The sequence below is a fragment of the Atractosteus spatula genome, chromosome 27 (genome assembly GCF_055471065.1).
Source record: "Atractosteus spatula isolate fAtrSpa1 chromosome 27, fAtrSpa1.hap1, whole genome shotgun sequence".
Lineage (NCBI taxonomy): Eukaryota > Metazoa > Chordata > Actinopteri > Semionotiformes > Lepisosteidae > Atractosteus > Atractosteus spatula.
In genome coordinates this window covers 10,822,558-10,844,355 of record NC_142732.1, presented here as the reverse complement: position 1 = coordinate 10,844,355, position 21,798 = coordinate 10,822,558, and the positions used below count along the sequence as shown (strand labels likewise).

Here is a 21,798-nt window from a genome sequence, read left to right as displayed (position 1 = left end):
TCCAGGTTTTGCAGTACGAGCTGTACACGAGTATCAGGTGAAGCAACACTTCACACTTTGAGCCATATTTGGAGTAAATGCTAAAGAAACAGAAATGCTGAATCTAAATACTGGGGCACAGTATGCACATTGTTTGCTGGTTCCCACACGTCAGACTCTGGGGTCTGTGAGATGTCTTGAGCAGGACAGATATCTGTCTGCAGGAGCTTGAGAGGGCAGAAGCACCCCCCGGCCTGGAGCTGGTCACTCTCTGCACTGGGACCCCAATACACACAAGCACCTCCAGCCTGGAGCTGGTCACTCTCTGCACTGGGACCCCAATACACACAAGCACCCCCCTGGCCTGGAGCTGGTCACTTTTGGCACTGGGACCCCAATACACACAAGCACCCCCAGCCTGGAGCTGGTCACTCTGCACTGGGACCCCAGTAGCAGCTGGCTGCTCCTGGCAGCCGACTGCTCTGTCAGACGATCTGGAAATTCGATTTGTTTTTGCGACGACCAGACAAATGTTGAGCTTTGCGAGAGGTGACAGGTTCTCTGGAGAGCATCAACACTCGCACATTCTGTATTCTGTAAGGGGGGGCGCTTTCAAAGCGCTTTGTACCACAGTAGATTTTGTTTGGCTTTTTCAAACTCGACTTCCAGATAAAAGTGGCAGAGAGGGAGACGGAGATCCAGTGATATTTGGTGGAAAACTGTGATATTCTCCGTAGCAGCTCATCTCCCCTGAGAACTGAGTGAGTGCGAGGGGGAATTAAATTAGGATCGATGTGCTGAATTGGGGGTAGAGTTGGCAGAGCTGCAGGTGGGGCTGGTCATTGTGTCCAGCTGTCCTTATTGGCACTGGGGGTCGGCAGTGCACGCAGGTGAGAGTGTGGCAAAGTGCACAAGAATATGGCACATTGCTCACCTCCGGCTGAGCAGCCAGCGGACCTGTGAGAGGGCTCCTGCCGGGCGAGGCCAGCCACTGGAGTCGGGGGGGGGGTACAGCCGAGCGAGGGATCCACAGCCCTCCCTGCGCGGCACGGGATCTTCAGCTCAGGCTGTGGGGGGATTTCAGTGTGATGTTCAGGGTTCGAGGACTGGAATCTGTTGAAGAAAGTCGTGCGCGTTATCTTCCTCCTCCTCGTTGTACCGTTTGGCTCCATGGTTACGCGGGGTGGCGGGGGGGGGCGTATCTCCTGTCTCTGTGGCCTGAGTCTGTTCCCGCCGTGCTCGCAGGAGGAGGGGTGTTTGACGGGGGGGGGGGGGCAGGAGCGGCCTTCACTTGACTCCCTGATACTTTCGTGCCCATATAAAATTCCCGAAGGTTGTAAAGCAGCTGATGATGTTGAGAGGATTAGCACCTTCTCCCTCCTGCCTTCTGGCCCTGCTGTCAAATTTGCCCCCTTTGTCCTCTGCCTTGTGCGAGGTCCCTCTGTTACCTCTCTCTATCCTTCCCGGCTTTCTCCATCACACTCTCTCCTTCCTCAGGCCTCCCTCTCTAACACTCTTTCTCCATCACCCTCTCTGTCAGTTCAGTTCAAGGTGCTTTACTGGCATGGCTGATGCGTACAGTCAGTAGTGCCAAAGCAAAACTGACTAACAGTTAACATAAAACAAAAAATCTACAGACATTTACAATAAAGACACAATCATAAAATATTTACACATAGACGTATGGAGCATGACTGGGAGACAGGCTGACTGTTCCTCAGGCTGTGACAGGAGATCACATACTGGGCTGCCAGTGCAGCTCAGTTCCCTCCTCCCTCTCCCAGTAGGATTGGGAGCTGTTGTGATTCTGGCGGGTGTGGGAATTCTGGGATTAGCTGTGTAAATTTGGGGAAGAATGTTTCTCTAATCTCAGAATATCTGTCACAGTGCAGTAGGAAGTGCACCTCTGTCTCAGTTTCTCCCTGCTGGCAGTGGGAGCACAGCCTGTCCTCTCTGGGCGTCCAGGTCTGCCTGTGTCCAGTTTCTATAGTCAGGCTGTGGTCACTGAGCCTGTCCTCTCTGGACAGCCATGTCCGCCTGTGTCCAGTTTCTATGGCCAGGCTGTGGTCACTGAGCCTGTCCTCTCTGGGCGTCCAGGTCTGCCTGTGTCCAGTTTCTATGGCCAAGCTGTGGTCACTGAGCCTGTCCTCTCTGGACAGCCAGGTCCGCCTGTGTCCAGTTTCTATGGCCAGGCTGTGGTCACTGAGCCTGTCCTCTCTGGACAGCCAGGTCCGCCTGTGTCCAGTTTCTATGGCCAGGCTGTGGTCACTGAGCCTGTCCTCTCTGGACAGCCAGGTCTGCCTGTATCCAGTTTCTATGGCCAGGCTGTGGTCACTGAGCCTGTCCTCTCTGGGCAGCCAGGTCCGCCTGTGTCCAGTTTCTATGGCCAGGCTGTGGTCACTGAGCCTGTCCTCTCTGGGCAGCCAGGTCCGCCTGTGTCCATTTTGTATGGCCAGGCTGTGGTCACTGAGCCTGTACTTCATCAGGGTCTGTTTCTGTTTGCTGTTATTTATCTTGGTTAGATATTCAGCTAGTGTGTATTGTCTGTGTAGAGTTCTGTAGCATTCCAGTTTGTGTTGTGTTTGTGTGTGAGATATTGCTGTTTGATCTGTGCTGTGACACTCTTCATCTCCATCACCCTCTCTGTCCCTCTCTCTCCTTCCTCAGGTCTCCCTCTCTAACACATTCTTTCTCCCTCACATCTCTCCGGTTTCTCCATCTGGGCTGTTGCCCCTAGCAGCCAGTCGGGTGCCAGGGTAACAGCCCTCGATCCCAGGGCACATCTGTAGGGCGGGTAAACATCTGTCCCTTGTGTGTTCTGCTTGGCTGGGTGTACGGGGACCTGATGGGGCTCCTTCATGAGCTGAGGATGTCTCTTAGCTCAGCTTGCATTCCTTCCTCTCCAGATCTGGGGCTGTGTTCCGACCCCTGACTGCTCTGTGCGTGCAGATAATAATAATAATAATTGCTTACACTTATATAGCGCTTTTCTGGACACTCCACTCAAAGCGCTTTACAGGTAATGGGGATCCCCTCCACCACCACCAGTGTGCAGCCCCACCTGGATGATGCACCAGTACTCTCCCCACACACCAGCTCTCAGTGGGGAGGAGAGCAGAGTGATGAAGCCAGTTCAGAGATGGGGATTATTAGGAGGCCATTATTGGTAAGGGCCAATGGGAAATTTGGCCAGGACTCCGGGGTTACACCCCTACTCTTTCCGAGAAACACCCTGGGATTTTAATGACCTCAAAGAGTCAGGACCTCGGTTTTACGTCTCGCCACGAGCCGTGAGCAAGGAAAGGTCAAGTTGCGCGGTTTCGTTGCCGCTGAACCCCAGCGGCTGTGTGTGGTGCGGTCACGTCACCCGTGCTGGAAGCTATAAGCGAACGCTTTTTAATTCATTCAGATGGAAACACCGTCGCCGTGCTGCAGAGCAGTCTGCCTGTGTGTCAGCGCTGCGAACTGGAGCTGAATGCAGACACGGAGGAGAGGCTTATGTAAAGCCCTCACCTGCTGAGAGTGTTAGCGAGTGCCGTACGCATCTGGGTCCGCAGCCCGTGCTTGTCACACAGCTGCGCGAGTTAATTGGCCTTGGTGTGTGTGGGTGGGTGTGCCTGCAGGATGGAGTGCACACAGCTGCTGGTAATTATTTCATTAGATTGGAAAAGTTGATGTTTTCAGCCTGTTAGGCTCTCCGGAGTGTGTCTCGGGGCGCCGGGATGCGCCGGGTAGCCCTGCTGACTCGGTTCCAGGGTTCTGCTTTTAAATTTGGATTTTGGGACCTGTCTGTGGGGAGTCTGCTTGTTCCCTCCCACAATCGCACAGGTTTCCTTGAACCTCCCAAAGATACAAGGGTGAGGTTTAATTGACTGATGTTGTCCTATCCGCGGGGCTGGGTGGATTTCAGGCTAGAATTTGCACCTGTCCTGGCTGTAGGAGCACAGGGAAACTGATCCGAAAGACCTCACTGGGCTGTGCTCCTCTCCACGCCTTTCTTGCAGACTACTGCTACTGACTTGCGTCGGCTGAGCTGCGCAGCCCTCAGCTGATCCGTGTTCGGTTTTCCTGTGAGCTGGTGGCTCCCCCTGGGATGTGGGATTTTGTGAGTTGTCACCCAGGCTTGAGTAAATTACCATCGACCGACACGGAGCTTAAACAACACGGCTATCACTCGCGTCCCGACTCCCAGGAACTGAGGTTTTACCTGGTTCAACTGGCCAGAAGGCGCTAAAAAACAAACAGGAATGACTTCAGCTGGCTCTGCAGAGCCGCAGCTGTGTTTTAATGGTATTTGACGGTAATGATGCGGTCATATGTGATGGTATTTCCGAAAGAGTGCACCCGGAGCTGGTGTGGATTCATGGCATGTCGGTCGATGAATTTATTAATAATAATAATTGCTTACACTTATATAGCGCTTTTCTGGACACTCCACTCAAAGCGCAAGGTAATGGGTAAAGGTATTTACAGGTAACGGGGACTCCACCTCCACCAGTGTGCAGCCCCACCTGGATGATGCACCAGTACTCTCCCCACACACCAGCTCTCAGTGGGGAGGAGAGCAGAGTGATGAAGCCAGTTCAGAGATGGGGATTATTAGGAGGCCATGATTGGTAAGGGCCAATGGGAAATTTGGCCAGGACACCAGGGTAACACCCCTACTGTTTTCGAGAAACACCCTGGGATTTTTAATGACCACAGAGAGTCAGGACCTCGGTTTTACGTCTCATCCGAAGGACAGCGCCTGTTTACAGTACAGTGTCCCCGTCACTATACTGGGGCATTAGGACCCACATGGACCGCAGGGTGAGCGCTCCCTGCTGGACCCACTAACACCTCTTCCAGCAGCAACCTTAGTTTTTCCCAGGAGTCTCCCATCCAGGTACTGACCAGGCTCACACCTGCTGAGCTCCAGTGGGCTGCCAGTTGTGAGTTGCAGGGTGATCTGGCTGCTGGCCATTTAGCAGGAAAGCTCAGGAAAGAGTGTTTTCCCTAGATTCCTGTATGTTGTAGGATTTTTGTCCCAGAAAGCCTGGGTAACTCTCCTCTGGTAGACTGCAGGCGTTCTTAAAACTCCAGTGGGGCACGCCACACCCACTCAGACCCTTCGAAAACCCCTTTGTTAGTGGGTGTGATGGGAAAACCACACATCCTCTAGCGCGGCGGAGACGACCCTGATACAGCGCCTAGTGTGAACTGATCACGGGGCGTGCACTGGACCCATGTTAGTACTGACCTCTGCTATTAAAATAGCTCAGTCTAGCTCGAGCCTGCCCTGCAGTTTGCGGCAGTACTTGCGCCTGGAGCCTGGAGGTGTCTTGAGTGTCCACCAGTATAGGAATCTGAAAAGAGTCTCTAGTTCGGGTAGGTGCCGACTTCGGCACTAGTGTGAGGTGGTACTTGGTGGCGCCGCTCAGTGCTGTGGGCCGCGGGCCTCTCTGAACCTGGCACTGGGCTGGGCAGGTGCCAGGGGTGGCTCTTGCCATGAGCAAGGTCACTGCCCTGCCTGTAACATCCCTGCCTTGGCATGGGGCAGCTCACACACTTCTTCATCACCTTAATCCCTGTCCTTCCTGTGCCTCGTTGCAGTTTTGTCTGTCTTTGTTTAGTATAGATTTGTTGTTGAAAATGCAGCATTAGTTTTGTCTTTGGCAGCAGGTGTTTTTTGTTGGTTGTTCCCTGTTACGACCCCAAGTGTCTAGGGGTAAAGGGGTGTAACATTTAGGATAATTCTTTTGGAAGCAGGGGGGTTTTGGTGAGGGACTAGGAAGCGTGATAACAAGGGTAAGGAACTAGAGTGGTGTCAAAGGAAAGAAAATAAACAAAATGGAGCTGGCTAGGACAGCGAGGGAAAGCTAATCTGACTACAAAAGAAAACCCGAAACACACGGTCTTCGGCGTCTTCAACACCCTAGCTGACCTGCACTGACTACCCAAAACCATACAAGACAAACGGCACTCACCCGCACTAAACTAGTGTACTAATACAAAATCAACTAAGTGTGTAAGTTTACCCAACAACCTAAACTAACCTTATATACAAAAGTTCACACAAAAACACAAGTGAACCAGGAAGACAAATAAGGGAAAACCAGAGTAATCAACAGGAGCAGGGTACAAAAGAACACAAAAGTTGAACATGTAACACTGGGGCAAGGTAATGGCAAAACAAGGATGAACACACAAACCAACGAAAGTACAAAGAAACTTACAAAAAAACCAACAAAACAACAAAGCCGAAGCTATACGAAAATACACACACAAAGCAAAACAAACCAACAAACGAAGCCGAAGCAATAACCAGAAGCGAAGCGAAGCGAAGCGATAACCAAAACCAAACGGGACCGAAGTCAAACGAAAGACCTCTTCTTCCTGAAAACCTCCATGTTATATAGTGAATAAAATGTGTTCTGATTGGCTGAGAGCTAATTGATGATGACGTCATACTGAAAGTGTGGTGTAATGGTGGGCCAATGGGGAAGGGAGAACAATCAAGGGTCAGCAGTGTGGACATAACAGAAAGAACACACACAGAACACACACTGGGACGTAACATTCCCACTGGCTGCTTTTGCAGAAACTACGCACCCAAGACCCGAAACGCAGCCTTGGTGTGTCCTGTTACCTGAAATCACACCGTTCCGCACAGCCAGTAATCCAGTGGAAAGGGCCAGTTGTGTTGCCCTGCGGTGTGGAATAACCGCTCAGGCTGTGTCCCCCTCGCTCCTGTCACCTCCTTTCCTGTTTGCCTCATTTCCTGCCGGCTGCTTTTCCCCTCGTTCTCCTCTCCCCTCTGTGGTGTTAATCTGCTTCCTGCACCCCTTTCCTGGGCTGTGGTCTGTGTCAGCTGAGCGTGTCTCCCTGTGCCTCACGCGCCCGCGCGGTGTGTGTGTGTGTGTTGGTGTCCGCAGACCCCGGCTGGACCAGCATCAACCGCGGCGTGCTGATCTGTGACGAGTGCTGCTCGGTGCACCGCAGCCTGGGCCGCCACATCTCCATCGTCAAGCACCTGCGCCACAGCGGCTGGCCGCCCTCCCTGCTGCAGGTACCGGGGCAGGGGCCGGCGGGCATGGAGAGAGGGTCTGGGAGGGAGAGACGGCCAGGGCGGACGAGAGTGAGAGACGGCTGGGGAGTGAGACACTGTTGTTGTTTCAGATGGTGCAGACTCTGGCCAGCAATGGCGCAAACTCCATCTGGGAACACTCCCTCCTCGACCCTGCGCAGGTGCAGAGTGGACGCCGGAAACCCAACCCCCAGGACAAAGTCCAGTAAGTGTGCGCCTCCCTAAACCTTCCCCCCACTAGTGAAAATCCAGGCATCTGCGCCTCCCTAAACCTTCCCCCAACTAGTGAAGATCCAGGGGTGTGCGCCTCCCTAAACCTTCCCCCCACTAGTGAAGATCCAGGGGTGTGCGCCTCCCTAAACCTTCCCCCCACTAGTGAAGATCCAGGGGTGTGCGCCTCCCTAAACCTTCCCCCCACTAGTGAAGATCCAGGGGTGTGCGTCTCCCTAAACCTTCCCCCCACTAGTGAAAATCCAGGCATCTGCGCCTCCTTAAACCTTCCCCCCACTAGTGAAGATCCAGGGGTGTGCGCCTCCCTAAACCTTCCTTTCACACCACTAAAAGGAGACCCATTTCTATCAGGGTCAGGTCCTAGGATTTTGAAGTCGTTACTGTAAACCAGGGAGAAGGATTCTGGGAGGATTTCTCATTTCACTCATCTGTGTTATCTCTTTCCAGCCCAACAAAGTCAGAGTTCATCCGCGCCAAGTACCAGATGCTGGCATTTGTGCACAAGCTGCCCTGCCGGGACGACGACGGGGTCACCACCAAGGACCTTAGCAAGGTCAGCAGGGTGGGGACACATGCAGCTGTTTGGAGAGAAATAAGATGTGAAACTATGACACCTGGGCCGCAAGGTGGTGCAGTGATCATTAGTGCACTGGGGCCCTGCTGGGGCCCTGGGTTCAAGTCCTGGGGCGCTGTCTGCGTGGAGCTTGTATGTTCTCCCTGTGTTCACGTGGGTTTCCTCCGGATGCTCCGGACTCCTCCCACAATCCATAATAGTTTAACTGGCTTCTGGGAAAATTGGCCTTGGCGTGAGTGGGTGTGTACATGCCTGTTGCTTTCCAGGGTAGACTCCAGCTCCCCTGCAGCCCTGAATTGGATAATAATAATAATAAACTTTATTTTATATAGCACCTTTAAAGGTGGCTTCTCAAAGTGCTTTACAGAACAATAACAACAAATGAAAACAATACACAATATATACACAGTGAGAAGAGACTGTAGATGGAGGTACAGAATACGAGGGGAGCAGAGGGGTACATAACAGAACCAGTTAAGTAGAGGACCTTCTAAAGAAGAAGGTTTTGAGTCTGGATTTGAAGGAGTTTAGGGAAGGTGAGTCTCTGATATCCTTAGGGATAGAGTTCCAGAGCTTAAGGCAATAACAGGAGAAGACCCTGTCACCCATAGAGTGTAGATGGGCTTGGAGGACAGACAGGAGACTAGAATTAGAAGAGCGAAGGCTGTGAGGTGGGGAGTAGGACGATAGTAGCTCAGACAGGTATTGAAGTGCCAAGCCATGCAGAGCCTTATAGGTGAGCATGAGGATTTTGAATTCGACATGAAACCTGCCTGGAAGCCAGTGCAAGGACTCCAGGACAGGAGTAATGTGGTCACTTTCGCTACACCTGGTCAGGATTCTGGCTGCCGAATTTTGAACATACTGTAGTTTGTTCAATGCGGATGTAGAAACCCCAGCGAGCAGAGCGTTACAGTAGTCAAAGAAGCGGGATAAAGAGGTTAGAAGTCGGATGGATGGAAGTTTGACAGCTGCCGCAGTGAACAGCTGCACAAAATAGTTTCAGTGTTCAGGACAGCTGTCTTGTTTGCACACCCTGTGTTCTGGCCCTGATTCTCTCTCTCTGTCTTTGCCACAGCAACTCCACTCCAGTGTGCGGACAGGCAGCCTGGAAACCTGCCTGCGGCTGCTGTCCCTGGGGGCGCAGGCCAACTTCTTTCACCCGGTAAACACCACGCTTCCACCCCCCACGCCCCTGAAAACAGCCTGCTGCTCTCCCGTGTGCTCGGTCCAGTTCTCTCTCTCCGTTCCTCGTTCCTCCTCACTTCCTTCTTCAGTCTCTCCGCCCCTCCCTGCCTCTCCTGCCCTCTCTCTTGACACGAGCAGACTTGGTTTCGTACCGGGATGAGCCCTAGTGCCTCCGAGCCCTTATCGCGCTCTGCCCGCGTTCCCCCTCTCTCCAGGAGAAGGGCACCACGCCCCTCCACGTGGCGGCGAAGGCGGGCCAGGTGCTGCAGGCCGAGCTGCTGGTCGTGTACGGCGCCGACCCCGGGGCCCCTGACATCAACGGGAGGACACCCATGGACTACGCCAGGTGAGTCCCACGGGCACCCCGATGCCCGGCCTCTCCCCTTGGTGCTGGCGTCAGGCTGCTGGCCAGAGGATGACATTTCAGCGTGTTTATTCACTTCTATATTAGGAATCGTCTGTACTTTACCTTTACCAGGCCTGATGTATTGATCTATAATTCAATTCAGTTTATTTTTATATAGTGCCTTTCACAACAAGGTTGCCCCAGGGCGCTTAACAAAGCTGTGTGACAGTACATGAAGTTACAATACAGAGAGAGAAAAAGCCAGAAGACAAAGGAGGAGAGGAACCACAAACCCTCTAGGGGTCCAAGGTCAACTGGCTGCCCAAACCCTCTTGGCATGCTAACATCCCATTAAAAAAAAAAGTACTAAGTGTGTTCTTTACACACTGTACTATACATACTATAAGAATGTAAGAAGGGCTGAATGATCACCCCCTTATTTGTAACCCGCCGAGCCTGTTTGGAAGTGAGTAGTTAATTGATCAAAGGGTCTCGTTCAGCCATTTTGTGAATGAGGTGTCGGCTTCGACAGCATGCCTGGGGAGCTTGTTCCACACTCCCACGGTCTTTGTGTAAAGAAGTGCTTCTTGTTCTTGGTTGGCTCCTCCTTACAGTTCCCCCTTGTGCCCTCTGGTTTGCGTCTTGACGTTCATTCCGAAGAAACCCCCTGGATTGACTGTGGCAAAGGCTTTTGAATACTTTCTCGGGTCTCTGTAATCGTCTCTGTTCAAGACTCAGAAGTTTCATCAGCCTGCCAATGTGGGATCACATAGAATTGGTGTTTGTTTTTGTCCTCCTCCGCTCAGTGTTCAGTATATATGCTCAGCGTGCCTTATCGAACCTCCTCTCCCGAGAGCTGGGAGGCACACGTGCTCACTAACCGTGATCGTTGCCCTTGTGCCCCGTGCCAGGCAAGCCGGTCACGTGGAGCTGGCAGAGCGGCTGGTGGAGTGCCAGTATGAGCTGACGGACCGCCTGGCATTTTACCTGTGTGGGCGGCGCCCAGGTAAGCCCCCCCCCCCCCGTCGGGTCACCTGACTAACCTGTTCCTCACGCAGTTTCCTGTGGTTTTGGCAGCCCGTAAGGTGAGGCACACGTTTTCCCATAGACTCGTTTCCACATGTTCGAAACCAAGATGAACAACGTGTCCAGAGATCGGGAGTCTTGCAGATATTTGTGGATTCATTTCTTTGCTGCGTGCGAACAAGTGGTGGCTTATCCGAAATACCCAGCTGAGGAACACGCTACTGGTTGAACAGGACACGTGCAGACTCCTTCAGCTGGATTCTCGCCATCCTGGGCAGCTGTTCTGGCGGGTTTATACCATTGGAACCGTGCTCAGGAGTCTGTGCCACCCCTGTGACGCACACAGAAGCTTTTTCTTGGGAGAGAGAGAGAGATCCAAGCTGTTGTCCTAGCGAGGGAAATTGTTTTGTCTTGAGGGGATATTTGGGGAAGGGTTTCTAATCTAGTTGGAGTTAGAAAAAGTGTGCCAAAGCGCACAGTGGGCTCTCCGGCTGAGCTGTCTCTTGTTTTTGTCTTTTCCTCTTGCCGTCCTCCAGATCACAAGAATGGCCATTACATCATCCCCCAGATGGCCGACAGGTAGGTGTGCACGTGTGCTGGGCACCTCTCACCTGCCTGTGGCGGGACAGGTGTGTGTGTGTGTGTGTGAGAGAATCTCAGGAGGTTGTGATGCGAGTCAGGTCCGGTGCTGCTCTGGGTTAATGTGTTGAGTGTCCTCAGACACTCTTGTCTATTAACATCCGTCATAGCATTCTGTTAATTATCTGTTCTATTCAGGGTAAGTACGGTACAAAAATAACACCCGATTTCCTTTTAAGGTGCTATTGATTTATCTGGGCTCTCTCTCTTCCTGGCTCGCAGGAGCCAAGGGTACTTTTCAAAGCTCAATATTTCAAAATAGTAACTTGAAATATTTATGCAGGGTGCACTTCTGCCCTTATACCACAGGGGGGCGATGTAGGATGCTGCTCTCAAATACTAGGGTGGCCAGGTTCTGGACCTGGAGAGCCACAGACCTGCAGGTATTTGTAGAGGCAATCTTTGTCATCAGTCAGTAGTGTCTAATAATGAATGTGGGTTTTGATCAGTGTAGGAGCTGCAGGCTGGTGTCTCTAATCCCATGTTCCTCTGGTTCCCCTTTGCACTGAGCTCTTAACTGATCCCTTGACTTCTTAAACTCGGGGTTCGTGAAGCAGCACAAACTCCAGGGCGTCTCTCTCTTTCAGTTTCTGAAAGTGACGCAGCCGGGCCTCTGCAGAGGGAGGAGAGTTTACTGTGGGGGGGGTGTCGTTCCCACTCCTGTCCGGGCTGTGCGGCCGGCTGTCCGCTTGTACGCTAGGGGCAGGAGCTTGACGGCCTGGCCCGCGCGGAGGGGCAGGAGGTGGGGGGTTGTGCTGATGTGGGGTCTGTCTGCCTCTCTCTCTCTCTCTCGCTCACTCATCTTCTTTCTCTCCGTCTCGCTGCGCTGGAGGCAGAGCTCGGCCGAAGTGCCCGACGCAGAGGTATTCTCTCCTGTTCTTTCCCACCCCCACGCTCGTCCCACGGCTGCACGCGCTCGTTCTCAGGGCTCGTTCTCATCCTGCCCTCCTGCCCTCCACAGTCCCGTGGGGTAGTGTTGAGGAGGGCGGGGGGTGACGGAACGCCGTCCTCTGTGTCTGTACCCATCCGCGACTCTGTGATGGGTGTCAGGCTGACCCCCTGCTGGGGGCTTGGACTGGCCAGCAGAAGATGTTCTGTGCAGTGAGGTTAAGGGCTCAGTATATCCAGTCCCTGGCCTGGGAGAGCCTTCAGCTGGTAAAACATGGCGCGGTGTGGCATTGTGGGACAAAAACTAAGCCCGTGATCTGAAAATAAACCAATAGTATTGAGGCCCTGAGCAAGGCCCTTAACCCCAGCTGCTCCAGGGGCGCTGTATAAACGCTCTGACCCCCCAGCTTCTCTCCCTGTCTGTGTGTCTCATGGAGGGCAAGCTGGGGTATGTGAAAAGACAAATTCCTGATGCAAGAAATTGTATATGGCCAATAAAGTGATCTCTCTTAAGCTAGTTGACCTGTTCAGATGACTGTGTAATGGACTCTGCCCTGTTAAGTGAAGGAGTTGGTGCGTGTGCTGTTTAAATGGACCTGCTGTCTTTCGCAACACCCTGTGTATGATATTAAATCATTCTGATAGTTTTTATTGAAGAGCAAAAGAACGGTTAAAAATGAGCAGATAAAACATCTGTCCTGTTCAGTAGTTAGTGGCTAACTGATCCAAGGATCTCATCTGGTGGTTTTTACGGTCCTTCAAATCGTTTTCCTGTTTTCTGGAAGAGCCGAGGCAAGCCGCTGACTGTGCGGATATGATCCTGGATGGTTGGGGATGTTGGGTTGTAAAAGCTGGCAGGAATGGGAAGACGTGCCGCTCCTGCCCCTCCGCGCGCCTGGGTAGGAGCCGGTCATGTTGTCTGACTGTCCCTCTGTCTGTCTCTCTGCATCCTGCCCCTCTGTCCGCAGTCTGGACCTGTCGGAGCTCGCCAAGGCAGCCAAGAAGAAACTGCAGGCGGTGAGTGGAGCAGAGGCTAGGGGGGTCGTGGGGGTGGAGTGGACACTGACGGAGCTGGGGGGTCGTGGGGGTGGAGTGGACACTGACGGAGCTGGGGGGTCGTGGGGGGGTGTGGTAGAGGGGACACTGACAGAGCTGGGGGGTCGTGGGGGTGTGGTAGAGGGCACACTGACGGAGCTTGGGGGTCGTGGGGGTGTGTGGTAGAGGGGACACTGACAGAGCTGGGGGGTCGTGGTAGAGGGGACACTGACGGAGCTGGGGGGTCGTGGGGGGGTGTGGTAGAGGGGACACTGACAGAGCTGGGGGGTCGTGGTAGAGGGGACACTGACAGAGCTGGGGGGTCGTGGGGGTGGAGTAGACACTGACAGAGCTGGGGGGTCGTGGGGGGGTCGTGGGGGTGGAGTAGACACTGACGGAGCTGGGGGGTCGTGGGGGTGTGTGGTAGAGTAGACACTGACGGAGCTGGGGGGTCGTGGGGGTGGAGTAGACACTGACAGAGCTGGGGGGTCGTGGGGGGGTCGTGGGGGTAGAGTAGACACTGACGGAGCTGGGGGGTCGTGGGGGTGTGGTAGAGGGGACACTGACGGAGCTGGGGGGTCGTGGGGGTGTAGTAGAGGGGACACTGACGGAGCTGGGGGGTCGTGGGGGTGTAGTAGAGGGGACACTGACGGAGCTGGGGGGTCGTGGGGGTGTGGTAGAGACACTGACGGAGCTGGGGGGTCGTGGGGGTGTGGTAGAGTAGACACTGACAGAGCTGGGGGGTCGTGGGGGTGTGGTAGAGACACTGACAGAGCTGGGGGGTCGTGGGGGTGTTGTAGAGGGGACACTGACGGAGCTGGGGGGTCGTGGGGGTGTTGTAGAGGGGACACTGACAGAGCTGGGGGGTCGTGGGGGGGTGTGGTAGAGGGGACACTGACGGAGCTGGGGGGTCGTGGGGGTGTGGTAGAGGGGACACTGACGGAGCTGGGGGGTCATGGGGGTGTAACAGAAGGGACACTGACAGGGTGTAGTAGAGGGGACACTGACAGAGCTGGGGGGTCGTGGGGATGGAGTGGACACTGACGGAGCTGGGGGGTCGTGGGGGGGTCGTGGGGGTGGAGTAGACACTGACAGAGCTGGGGGGTCGTGGTAGAGGGGACACTGACGGAGCTGGGGGGTCGTGGGGGTGGAGTGGACACTGACGGAGCTGGGGGGTCGTGGGGGGGTCGTGGGGGTGGAGTAGACACTGACAGAGCTGGGGGGTCGTGGGGGTGTAGTAGAGGGGACACTGACGGAGCTGGGGGGTCGTGGGGGTGTGTGGTAGAGTAGACACTGACGGAGCTGGGGGGTCGTGGGGGTGTGTGGTAGAGACACTGACGGAGCTGGGGGGTCGTGGGGGTGTGGTAGATACACTGACGGAGCTGGGGGGTCGTGGGGGGGTGTGGTAGAGACACTGCCGGAGCTGGGGGGTCGTGGGGGGGTGTGGTAGAGACACTGCCGGAGCTGGGGGGTCGTGGGGGTGTGGTAGAGGGGACACTGACGGAGCTGGGGGGTCGTGGGGGGGTGTGGTAGAGGGGACACTGACGGAGCTGGGGGGTCGTGGGGGTGTGTGGTAGAGTAGACACTGACGGAGCTGGGGGGTCGTGGGGGTGTTGTAGAGGGGACACTGACGGAGCTGGGGGGTCGTGGGGGGGTGTGGTAGAGGGGACACTGACAGAGCTGGGGGGTCGTGGGGGTGTGGTAGAGGGGACACTGACGGAGCTGGGGGGTCGTGGGGGTGTGGTAGAGGGGACACTGACGGAGCTGGGGGGTCATGGGGGTGTAACAGAAGGGACACTGACAGGGTGTAGTAGAGGGGACACTGACAGAGCTGGGGGGTCGTGGGGATGGAGTGGACACTGACGGAGCTGGGGGGTCGTGGGGGGGTCGTGGGGGTGGAGTAGACACTGACAGAGCTGGGGGGTCGTGGTAGAGGGGACACTGACGGAGCTGGGGGGTCGTGGGGGTGGAGTGGACACTGACGGAGCTGGGGGGTCGTGGGGGGGTCGTGGGGGTGGAGTAGACACTGACAGAGCTGGGGGGTCGTGGGGGTGTAGTAGAGGGGACACTGACGGAGCTGGGGGGTCGTGGGGGTGTGTGGTAGAGTAGACACTGACGGAGCTGGGGGGTCGTGGGGGTGTGTGGTAGAGACACTGACGGAGCTGGGGGGTCGTGGGGGTGTGGTAGATACACTGACGGAGCTGGGGGGTCGTGGGGGGGTGTGGTAGAGACACTGCCGGAGCTGGGGGGTCGTGGGGGTGTGGTAGAGACACTGACAGAGCTGGGGGGTCGTGGGGGTGTGTGGTAGAGGGGACACTGACGGAGCTGGGGGGTCGTGGGGGTGTGTGGTAGAGTAGACACTGACGGAGCTGGGGGGTCGTGGGGGTGTTGTAGAGGGGACACTGACGGAGCTGGGGGGTCGTGGGGGGGTGTGGTAGAGGGGACACTGACAGAGCTGGGGGGTCGTGGGGGTGTAGTAGAGGGGACACTGACAGAGCTGGGGGTCGTGGGGGGGTGTGGTAGAGGGGACACTGACGGAGCTGGGGGGTCGTGGGGGTGTGGTAGAGGGGACACTGACGGAGCTGGGGGGTCGTGGGGGGGTGTGGTAGAGGGGACACTGACGGAGCTGGGGGGTCGTGGGGGTGTGTGGTAGAGTAGACACTGACAGAGCTTGGGGGTCGTGGGGGTGTGGTAGAGACACTGACGGAGCTGGGGGGTCGTGGGGGGGTGTGGTAGAGGGGACACTGCCGGAGCTGGGGGGTCGTGGGGGTGTGGTAGAGACACTGACGGAGCTGGGGGGTCATGGGGGTGTAGTAGAGGGGACACTGACGGAGCTGGGGGGTCGTGGGGGTGTGTGGTAGAGTAGACACTGACGGAGCTGGGGGGTCGTGGGGGTGTGTGGTAGAGTAGACACTGACGGAGTTGGGGGGTCGTGGGGGTGTGGTAGAGGGGACACTGACGGAGCTGGGGGGTCGTGGGGGTGTGGTAGAGACACTGACGGAGCTGGGGGGTCGTGGGGGTGGAGTGGACACTGACAGAGCTGGGGGGTCGTGGGGGTGTAGTAGAGGGGACACTGACAGAGCTGGGGGGTCGTGGGGGTGTAGTAGAGGAGACACTGACAGAGCTGGGGGGTCGTGGGGGTGTTGTAGAGGGGACACTGACGGAGCTGGGGGGTCGTGGGGGTGTGTGGTAGAGGGGACACTGACAGAGCTGGGGGGTCGTGGGGGTGTGGTAGAGACACTGACGGAGCTGGGGGGTCGTGGGGGTGTTGTAGAGGGGACACTGACAGAGCTGGGGGGTCGTGGGGGTGTGGTAGAGTAGACACTGACAGAGTTGGGGGGTCGTGGGGGGGTGTGGTAGAGGGGACACTGACGGAGCTGGGGGGTCATGGGGGTGTTGTAGAGTAGACACTGACGGAGCTGGGGGTCGTGGGTGGGTGTGGTAGAGGGGACACTGACGGAGCTGGGGGGTCGTGGGGGGGTGTGGTAGAGGGGACACTGACGGAGCTGGGGGGTCGTGGAGGTGTGGTAGAGGGGACACTGACGGAGCTGGGGGGTCGTGGGGGTGTGGTAGAGGGGACACTGACGGAGCTGGGGGGTCGTGGGGGTGTGGTAGAGACACTGACGGAGCTGGGGGGTCGTGGGGGTGTGGTAGAGTAGACACTGACAGAGCTGGGGGGTCGTGGGGGTGTTGTAGAGGGGACACTGACGGAGCTGGGGGGTCGTGGGGGTGTGGTAGAGACACTGACGGAGCTGGGGGGTCGTGGGGGTGTGGTAGAGTAGACACTGACAGAGCTGGGGGGTCGTGGGGGTGTTGTAGAGGGGACACTGACGGAGCTGGGGGGTCATGGGGGTGTGTGGTAGAGTAGACACTGACAGAGCTGGGGGGTCGTGGGGGTGTGGTAGAGTAGACACTGACAGAGCTGGGGGGTTGTGGGGGTGTGGTAGAGACACTGACAGAGCTGGGGGGTCGTGGGGGTGTTGTAGAGGGGACACTGACAGAGCTGGGGGGTCGTGGGGGGGTGTGGTAGAGGGGACACTGACGGAGCTGGGGGGTCATGGGGGTGTAACAGAAGGGACACTGACAGGGTGTAGTAGAGGGGACACTGACAGAGCTGGGGGGTCGTGGGGGTGGAGTGGACACTGACGGAGCTGGGGGGTCGTGGGGGTGGAGTAGACACTGACAGAGCTGGGGGGTCGTGGTAGAGGGGACACTGACGGAGCTGGGGGGTCGTGGGGGTGGAGTGGACACTGACGGAGCTGGGGGGTCGTGGGGGTGGAGTAGACACTGACAGAGCTGGGGGGTCGTGGGGGTGTAGTAGAGGGGACACTGACGGAGCTGGGGGGTCGTGGGGGTGTGTGGTAGAGTAGACACTGACGGAGCTGGGGGGTCGTGGGGGTGTGTGGTAGAGACACTGACGGAGCTGGGGGGTCGTGGGGGGGTGTGGTAGAGACACTGCCGGAGCTGGGGGGTCGTGGGGGTGTGGTAGAGGGGACACTGACAGAGCTGGGGGGTCGTGGGGGTGTGGTAGAGGGCACACTGACGGAGCTGGGGGGTCGTGGGGGGGTGTGGTAGAGACACTGACAGAGCTGGGGGGTCGTGGGGGTGTGTGGTAGAGGGGACACTGACGGAGCTGGGGGGTCGTGGGGGTGTGTGGTAGAGTAGACACTGACAGAGCTTGGGGGTCGTGGGGGTGTGGTAGAGACACTGACGGAGCTGGGGGGTCGTGGGGGGGTGTGGTAGAGGGGACACTGCCGGAGCTGGGGGGTCGTGGGGGTGTGGTAGAGACACTGACGGAGCTGGGGGGTCGTGGGGGTGTAGTAGAGGGGACACTGACGGAGCTGGGGGGTCGTGGGGGTGTGGTAGAGACACTGACGGAGCTGGGGGGTCGTGGGGGTGTGTGGTAGAGTAGACACTGACGGAGTTGGGGGGTCGTGGGGGTGTGGTAGAGGGGACACTGACGGAGCTGGGGGGTCGTGGGGGTGTGGTAGAGACACTGACGGAGCTGGGGGGTCGTGGGGGTGGAGTGGACACTGACAGAGCTGGGGGGTCGTGGGGGTGTAGTAGAGGGGACACTGACAGAGCTGGGGGGTCGTGGGGGTGTAGTAGAGGAGACACTGACAGAGCTGGGGGGTCGTGGGGGTGTGGTAGAGGGGACACTGACGGAGCTGGGGGGTCGTGGGGGGTGTAGTAGAGGGGACACTGACGGAGCTGGGGGGTCGTGGGGGTGTGGTAGAGACACTGACAGAGCTGGGGGGTCGTGGGGGTGTGGTAGAGGGGACACTGACAGAGCTGGGGGGTCGTGGGGGTGTGGTAGAGGGGACACTGACGGAGCTGGGGGTCGTGGGGGGGTGTGGTAGAGTAGACACTGACGGAGTTGGGGGGTCGTGGGGGGGTGTGGTAGAGTAGACACTGACGGAGTTGGGGGGTCGTGGGGGGGTGTGGTAGAGGGGACACTGACAGAGCTGGGGGTCGTGGGGGTGTGGTAGAGGGGACACTGACAGAGCTGGGGGGTCGTGGGGGGGTCGTGGGGGTGGAATAGACACTGACAGAGCTGGGGGGTCGTGGGGGTGTGGTAGAGGGGACACTGACGGAGCTGGGGGGTCGTGGGGGTGTGGTAGAGGGGACACTGACGGAGCTGGGGGTCGTGGGGGTGTGGTAGAGACACTGACGGAGCTGGGGGTCGTGGGGGTGTGGTAGAGTAGACACTGACGGAGCTGGGGGGTCGTGGGGGGGTGTGGTAGAGACACTGACGGAGCTGGGGGGTCGTGGGGGTGTGGTAGAGGGGACACTGACGGAGCTGGGGGTCGTGGGGGTGTGTGGTAGAGGGGACACTGACAGAGCTGGGGGGTCGTGGGGGTGTGTGGTAGAGTAGACACTGACGGAGCTGGGGGGTCGTGGGGGTGTGGTAGAGACACTGACAGAGCTGGGGGGTCGTGGGGGTGTAGTAGAGGGGACACTGACGGAGCTGGGGGGTCGTGGGGGTGTGGTAGAGTAGACACTGACAGAGCTGGGGGGTCGTGGGGGTGTGGTAGAGACACTGACGGAGCTGGGGGGTCGTGGGGGTGTAGTAGAGGGGACACTGACGGAGCTGGGGGGTCGTGGGGGTGTTGTAGAGGGGACACTGACGGAGCTGGGGGGTCGTGGGGGTGTGGTAGAGTGGACACTGACGGAGCTGGGGGGTCGTGGAGGTGTGGTAGAGTAGACACTGACGGAGCTGGGGGGTCGTGGGGGTGTGGTAGAGACACTGACGGAGCTGGGGGGTCGTGGGGGTGTGTGGTAGAGGGGACACTGACGGAGCTGGGGGGTCGTGGGGGTGTGGTAGAGACACTGACGGAGCTGGGGGGTCGTGGGGGTGTGTGGTAGAGGGGACACTGACGGAGCTGGGGGGTCGTGGGGGGGTGGTAGAGGGGACACTGATGGAGGTGGGGGGTTGTGGGGGTGTGGTAGAGACACTGACGGAGCTGGGGGGTCGTGGGGGTGTGTGGTAGAGGGGACACTGACGGAGCTGGGGGGTCGTGGGGGTGTGTGGTAGAGGAGACACTGACGGAGCTGGGGGGTCGTGGGGGGGTGGTAGAGGGGACACTGATGGAGGTGGGGGGTTGTGGGGGGGGGTAGAGGGGACACTGACGGAGCTGGGGGGTCGTGGGGGTGTGGTAGAGGGGACACTGACAGAGCTGGGGGGTCGTGGGGGTGTGGTAGAGACACTGACAGAGCTGGGGGGTCGTGGGGGTGTGGTAGAGGGGACACTGACAGAGCTGGGGGGTCGTGGGGGGGTGGTAGAGGGGACACTGACGGAGCTGGGGGGTCGTGGGGGTGTGGTAGAGAGTAGCTGCATTGTGTCAGTGGGGAGAGCTCATTCCTGAGAGGGCAGGGCTGCAGGGAGGTAACGTGCTGTCTGTACTGCAGCTCAATAATCGGCTGTTTGAGGAGCTGGCCATGGACGTGTACGACGAAGTGGACCGGAGGGAGAACGATGCAGGTGAGTAAAACGTATATATTACCCCCCTGTCGCGCTCGTGCTCGTGCCCCCCCCCCCCCCCCACCAGAGTCACTGTCGCGCTCGTGCTCGTGCCCCCCCCCCCCCCCACCAGAGTCACTGTCGCGCTCGTCCACGTGCCCCCCCCACCAGAGTCACTGTCGCGCTCGTGCACGTGCCCCCCCCGAGTCACTGTCACGCTAGTGCTTGTGCCCCCCCCCCCGAGTTATTGTCGTGCTCGTCCCCCCTCCCCGAGTCACTGTCGCGCTCGTGCATGTGCCCCCCCCCGAGTCACTGTCGCGCTAGTGCTTGTGCCCCCCCCCCCCCCCCCGAGTTATTGTCGTGCTCGTCCCCCCTCCCCGAGTCACTGTTGTGCTCGTGCATTTGGCCCCTGTAAAGCTGGATGCTGTATCCAGGGAAGCGTTACCTAGTGTGGCCAGCCTCAGTCCATGGATCTCAGCATACATGACTCTTGGTCAAAAAGGGTTAGTCTGAATCGTACTGCAGAGCTCCCTGCGTCTCTCCTCTCCTCCCTCACTTTCCCTCCTCCTTCCTTTCGGATAAACGCCTCAGCCGGAGTCGCGGAGCTGATTTGAGAGAGGAGGGAGGAGGAGAGCAAGCGAGGGCTGGGAGGGAGTTCTACAGGAATGCCGCCCTCTCTCTCTCTCGCTCTCCTTCTGGTACTTTCTGCTTCCCTTCCTCTTCCCTGCCACGCTCTGGGAGCCAGTCCACCAGGCTGGGCTCCTCTGCCTGATGTCACAGGTAAGGGAGAGAGAGCCGCGGCAGAGCAGAGTGGCTGGGAAAGACGTTCACTTTGGAGGAGGCGAAGGAGCCTGCTGGTCTTGGAGCGAGCGGCCGAAGCAGTGGAGACAGGCGGGCTGAAGAGCTGTTCGGCTTCACAAAGACCAGCTGTATGTTCTCAGCTCAGGCACAGTGCTGTGGGGAAGAGAGCTGGGAGAGGGGGCAGGATCTGCCAGCTGGACCTCCTGCGTCAGAGGAGCAGCGGTCCCAGAGAGGCGGTCCCCCTCGCTGACCAGCCGTCTGTCCGTGCTCCTTCACTCAGGGCCTCTCCCCCGTCTAGAAAAGAGGAAGCAGGGAGAGCTGTGTGTCAGGCCAGGCCGGACCCGCGCGTGTGTCGATTTCTGTCTCATTTGCTCAGGTTGGCTGCTGGTAAACAGTCTGATCCTGAGAGGGAGGGAGGAGGTGCTGGTGCTGCAGGTCTCGCAGTCCACCTCGCTGTCGGCCCTCGCTCCCTGTGGTCTGCCCGTGCAGTTCAGAGGGCCGGTTGTCCCACCGGCTCCCTCTCCTCCTCTCTTCTCTCGTGACGCTGCTCCCTCTTTTGTCTCCCTCTCAGACCTCCTTCTACTAACTCTCTCTGCTCCCCAGTTTGGCTGACAACGCAGAATCACAGCACGCTGGTGACCGAGCGCAGCGCAGTGCCCTTCCTGCCTGTCAATCCGGAGTACTCCGCCACACGCAACCAGGTAACTGCCCTCCCACGGGCGGGGGGGTGACCGGGTCCCTCTCCTGCGGGCAACAGGGTGGCCGGGTCAGGTATGGAGACACGGAGGCAGTGCAAAGGTGAGATGTAGGGAAAATGAGGGGCGTAAGGAAAGGTGAAGAGACCTAGGAGCTATCAATAGAGAGATGGTCGCCACCTGCAGGAATCTGGGCACGTTTGTGGGACAACATGGTGGGGCTGGGGGCAGATCTTCGAGATCGTGGATTAAAAACACCCTCATCTGCAGGCGGGTCCCCTTGAGGCCCCGTCGAGAGCCGTCAACCCCTGAGAGTGCACATGGGAATTGTTGATTTAACCTTTAACCCCCATGCATACGGCAGCCACC

The 21,798-nt window shown here is 57.8% G+C and overlaps 1 protein-coding gene across 2 annotated transcripts in view; it reads left to right on the top strand.

Annotated features, from left to right (window-relative positions):
- Positions 1 to 21,798, top strand: part of git1 (G protein-coupled receptor kinase interacting ArfGAP 1) — a 31,862-nt gene that overhangs the window by 1,785 nt on the left and 8,279 nt on the right. For both annotated transcript variants that reach the window (XM_088906680.1, XM_088906679.1), the window contains exons 2-11: positions 6,894 to 7,027; positions 7,138 to 7,250; positions 7,724 to 7,829; positions 8,929 to 9,015; positions 9,254 to 9,384; positions 10,296 to 10,390; positions 10,947 to 10,989; positions 12,906 to 12,954; positions 19,882 to 19,954; positions 21,338 to 21,435. In XM_088906680.1, coding sequence (XP_088762806.1) covers positions 6,894 to 7,027; positions 7,138 to 7,250; positions 7,724 to 7,829; positions 8,929 to 9,015; positions 9,254 to 9,384; positions 10,296 to 10,390; positions 10,947 to 10,989; positions 12,906 to 12,954; positions 19,882 to 19,954; positions 21,338 to 21,435 — 929 coding nt within the window. The remainder of the gene's footprint in view (positions 1 to 6,893; positions 7,028 to 7,137; positions 7,251 to 7,723; positions 7,830 to 8,928; positions 9,016 to 9,253; positions 9,385 to 10,295; positions 10,391 to 10,946; positions 10,990 to 12,905; positions 12,955 to 19,881; positions 19,955 to 21,337; positions 21,436 to 21,798) is intronic.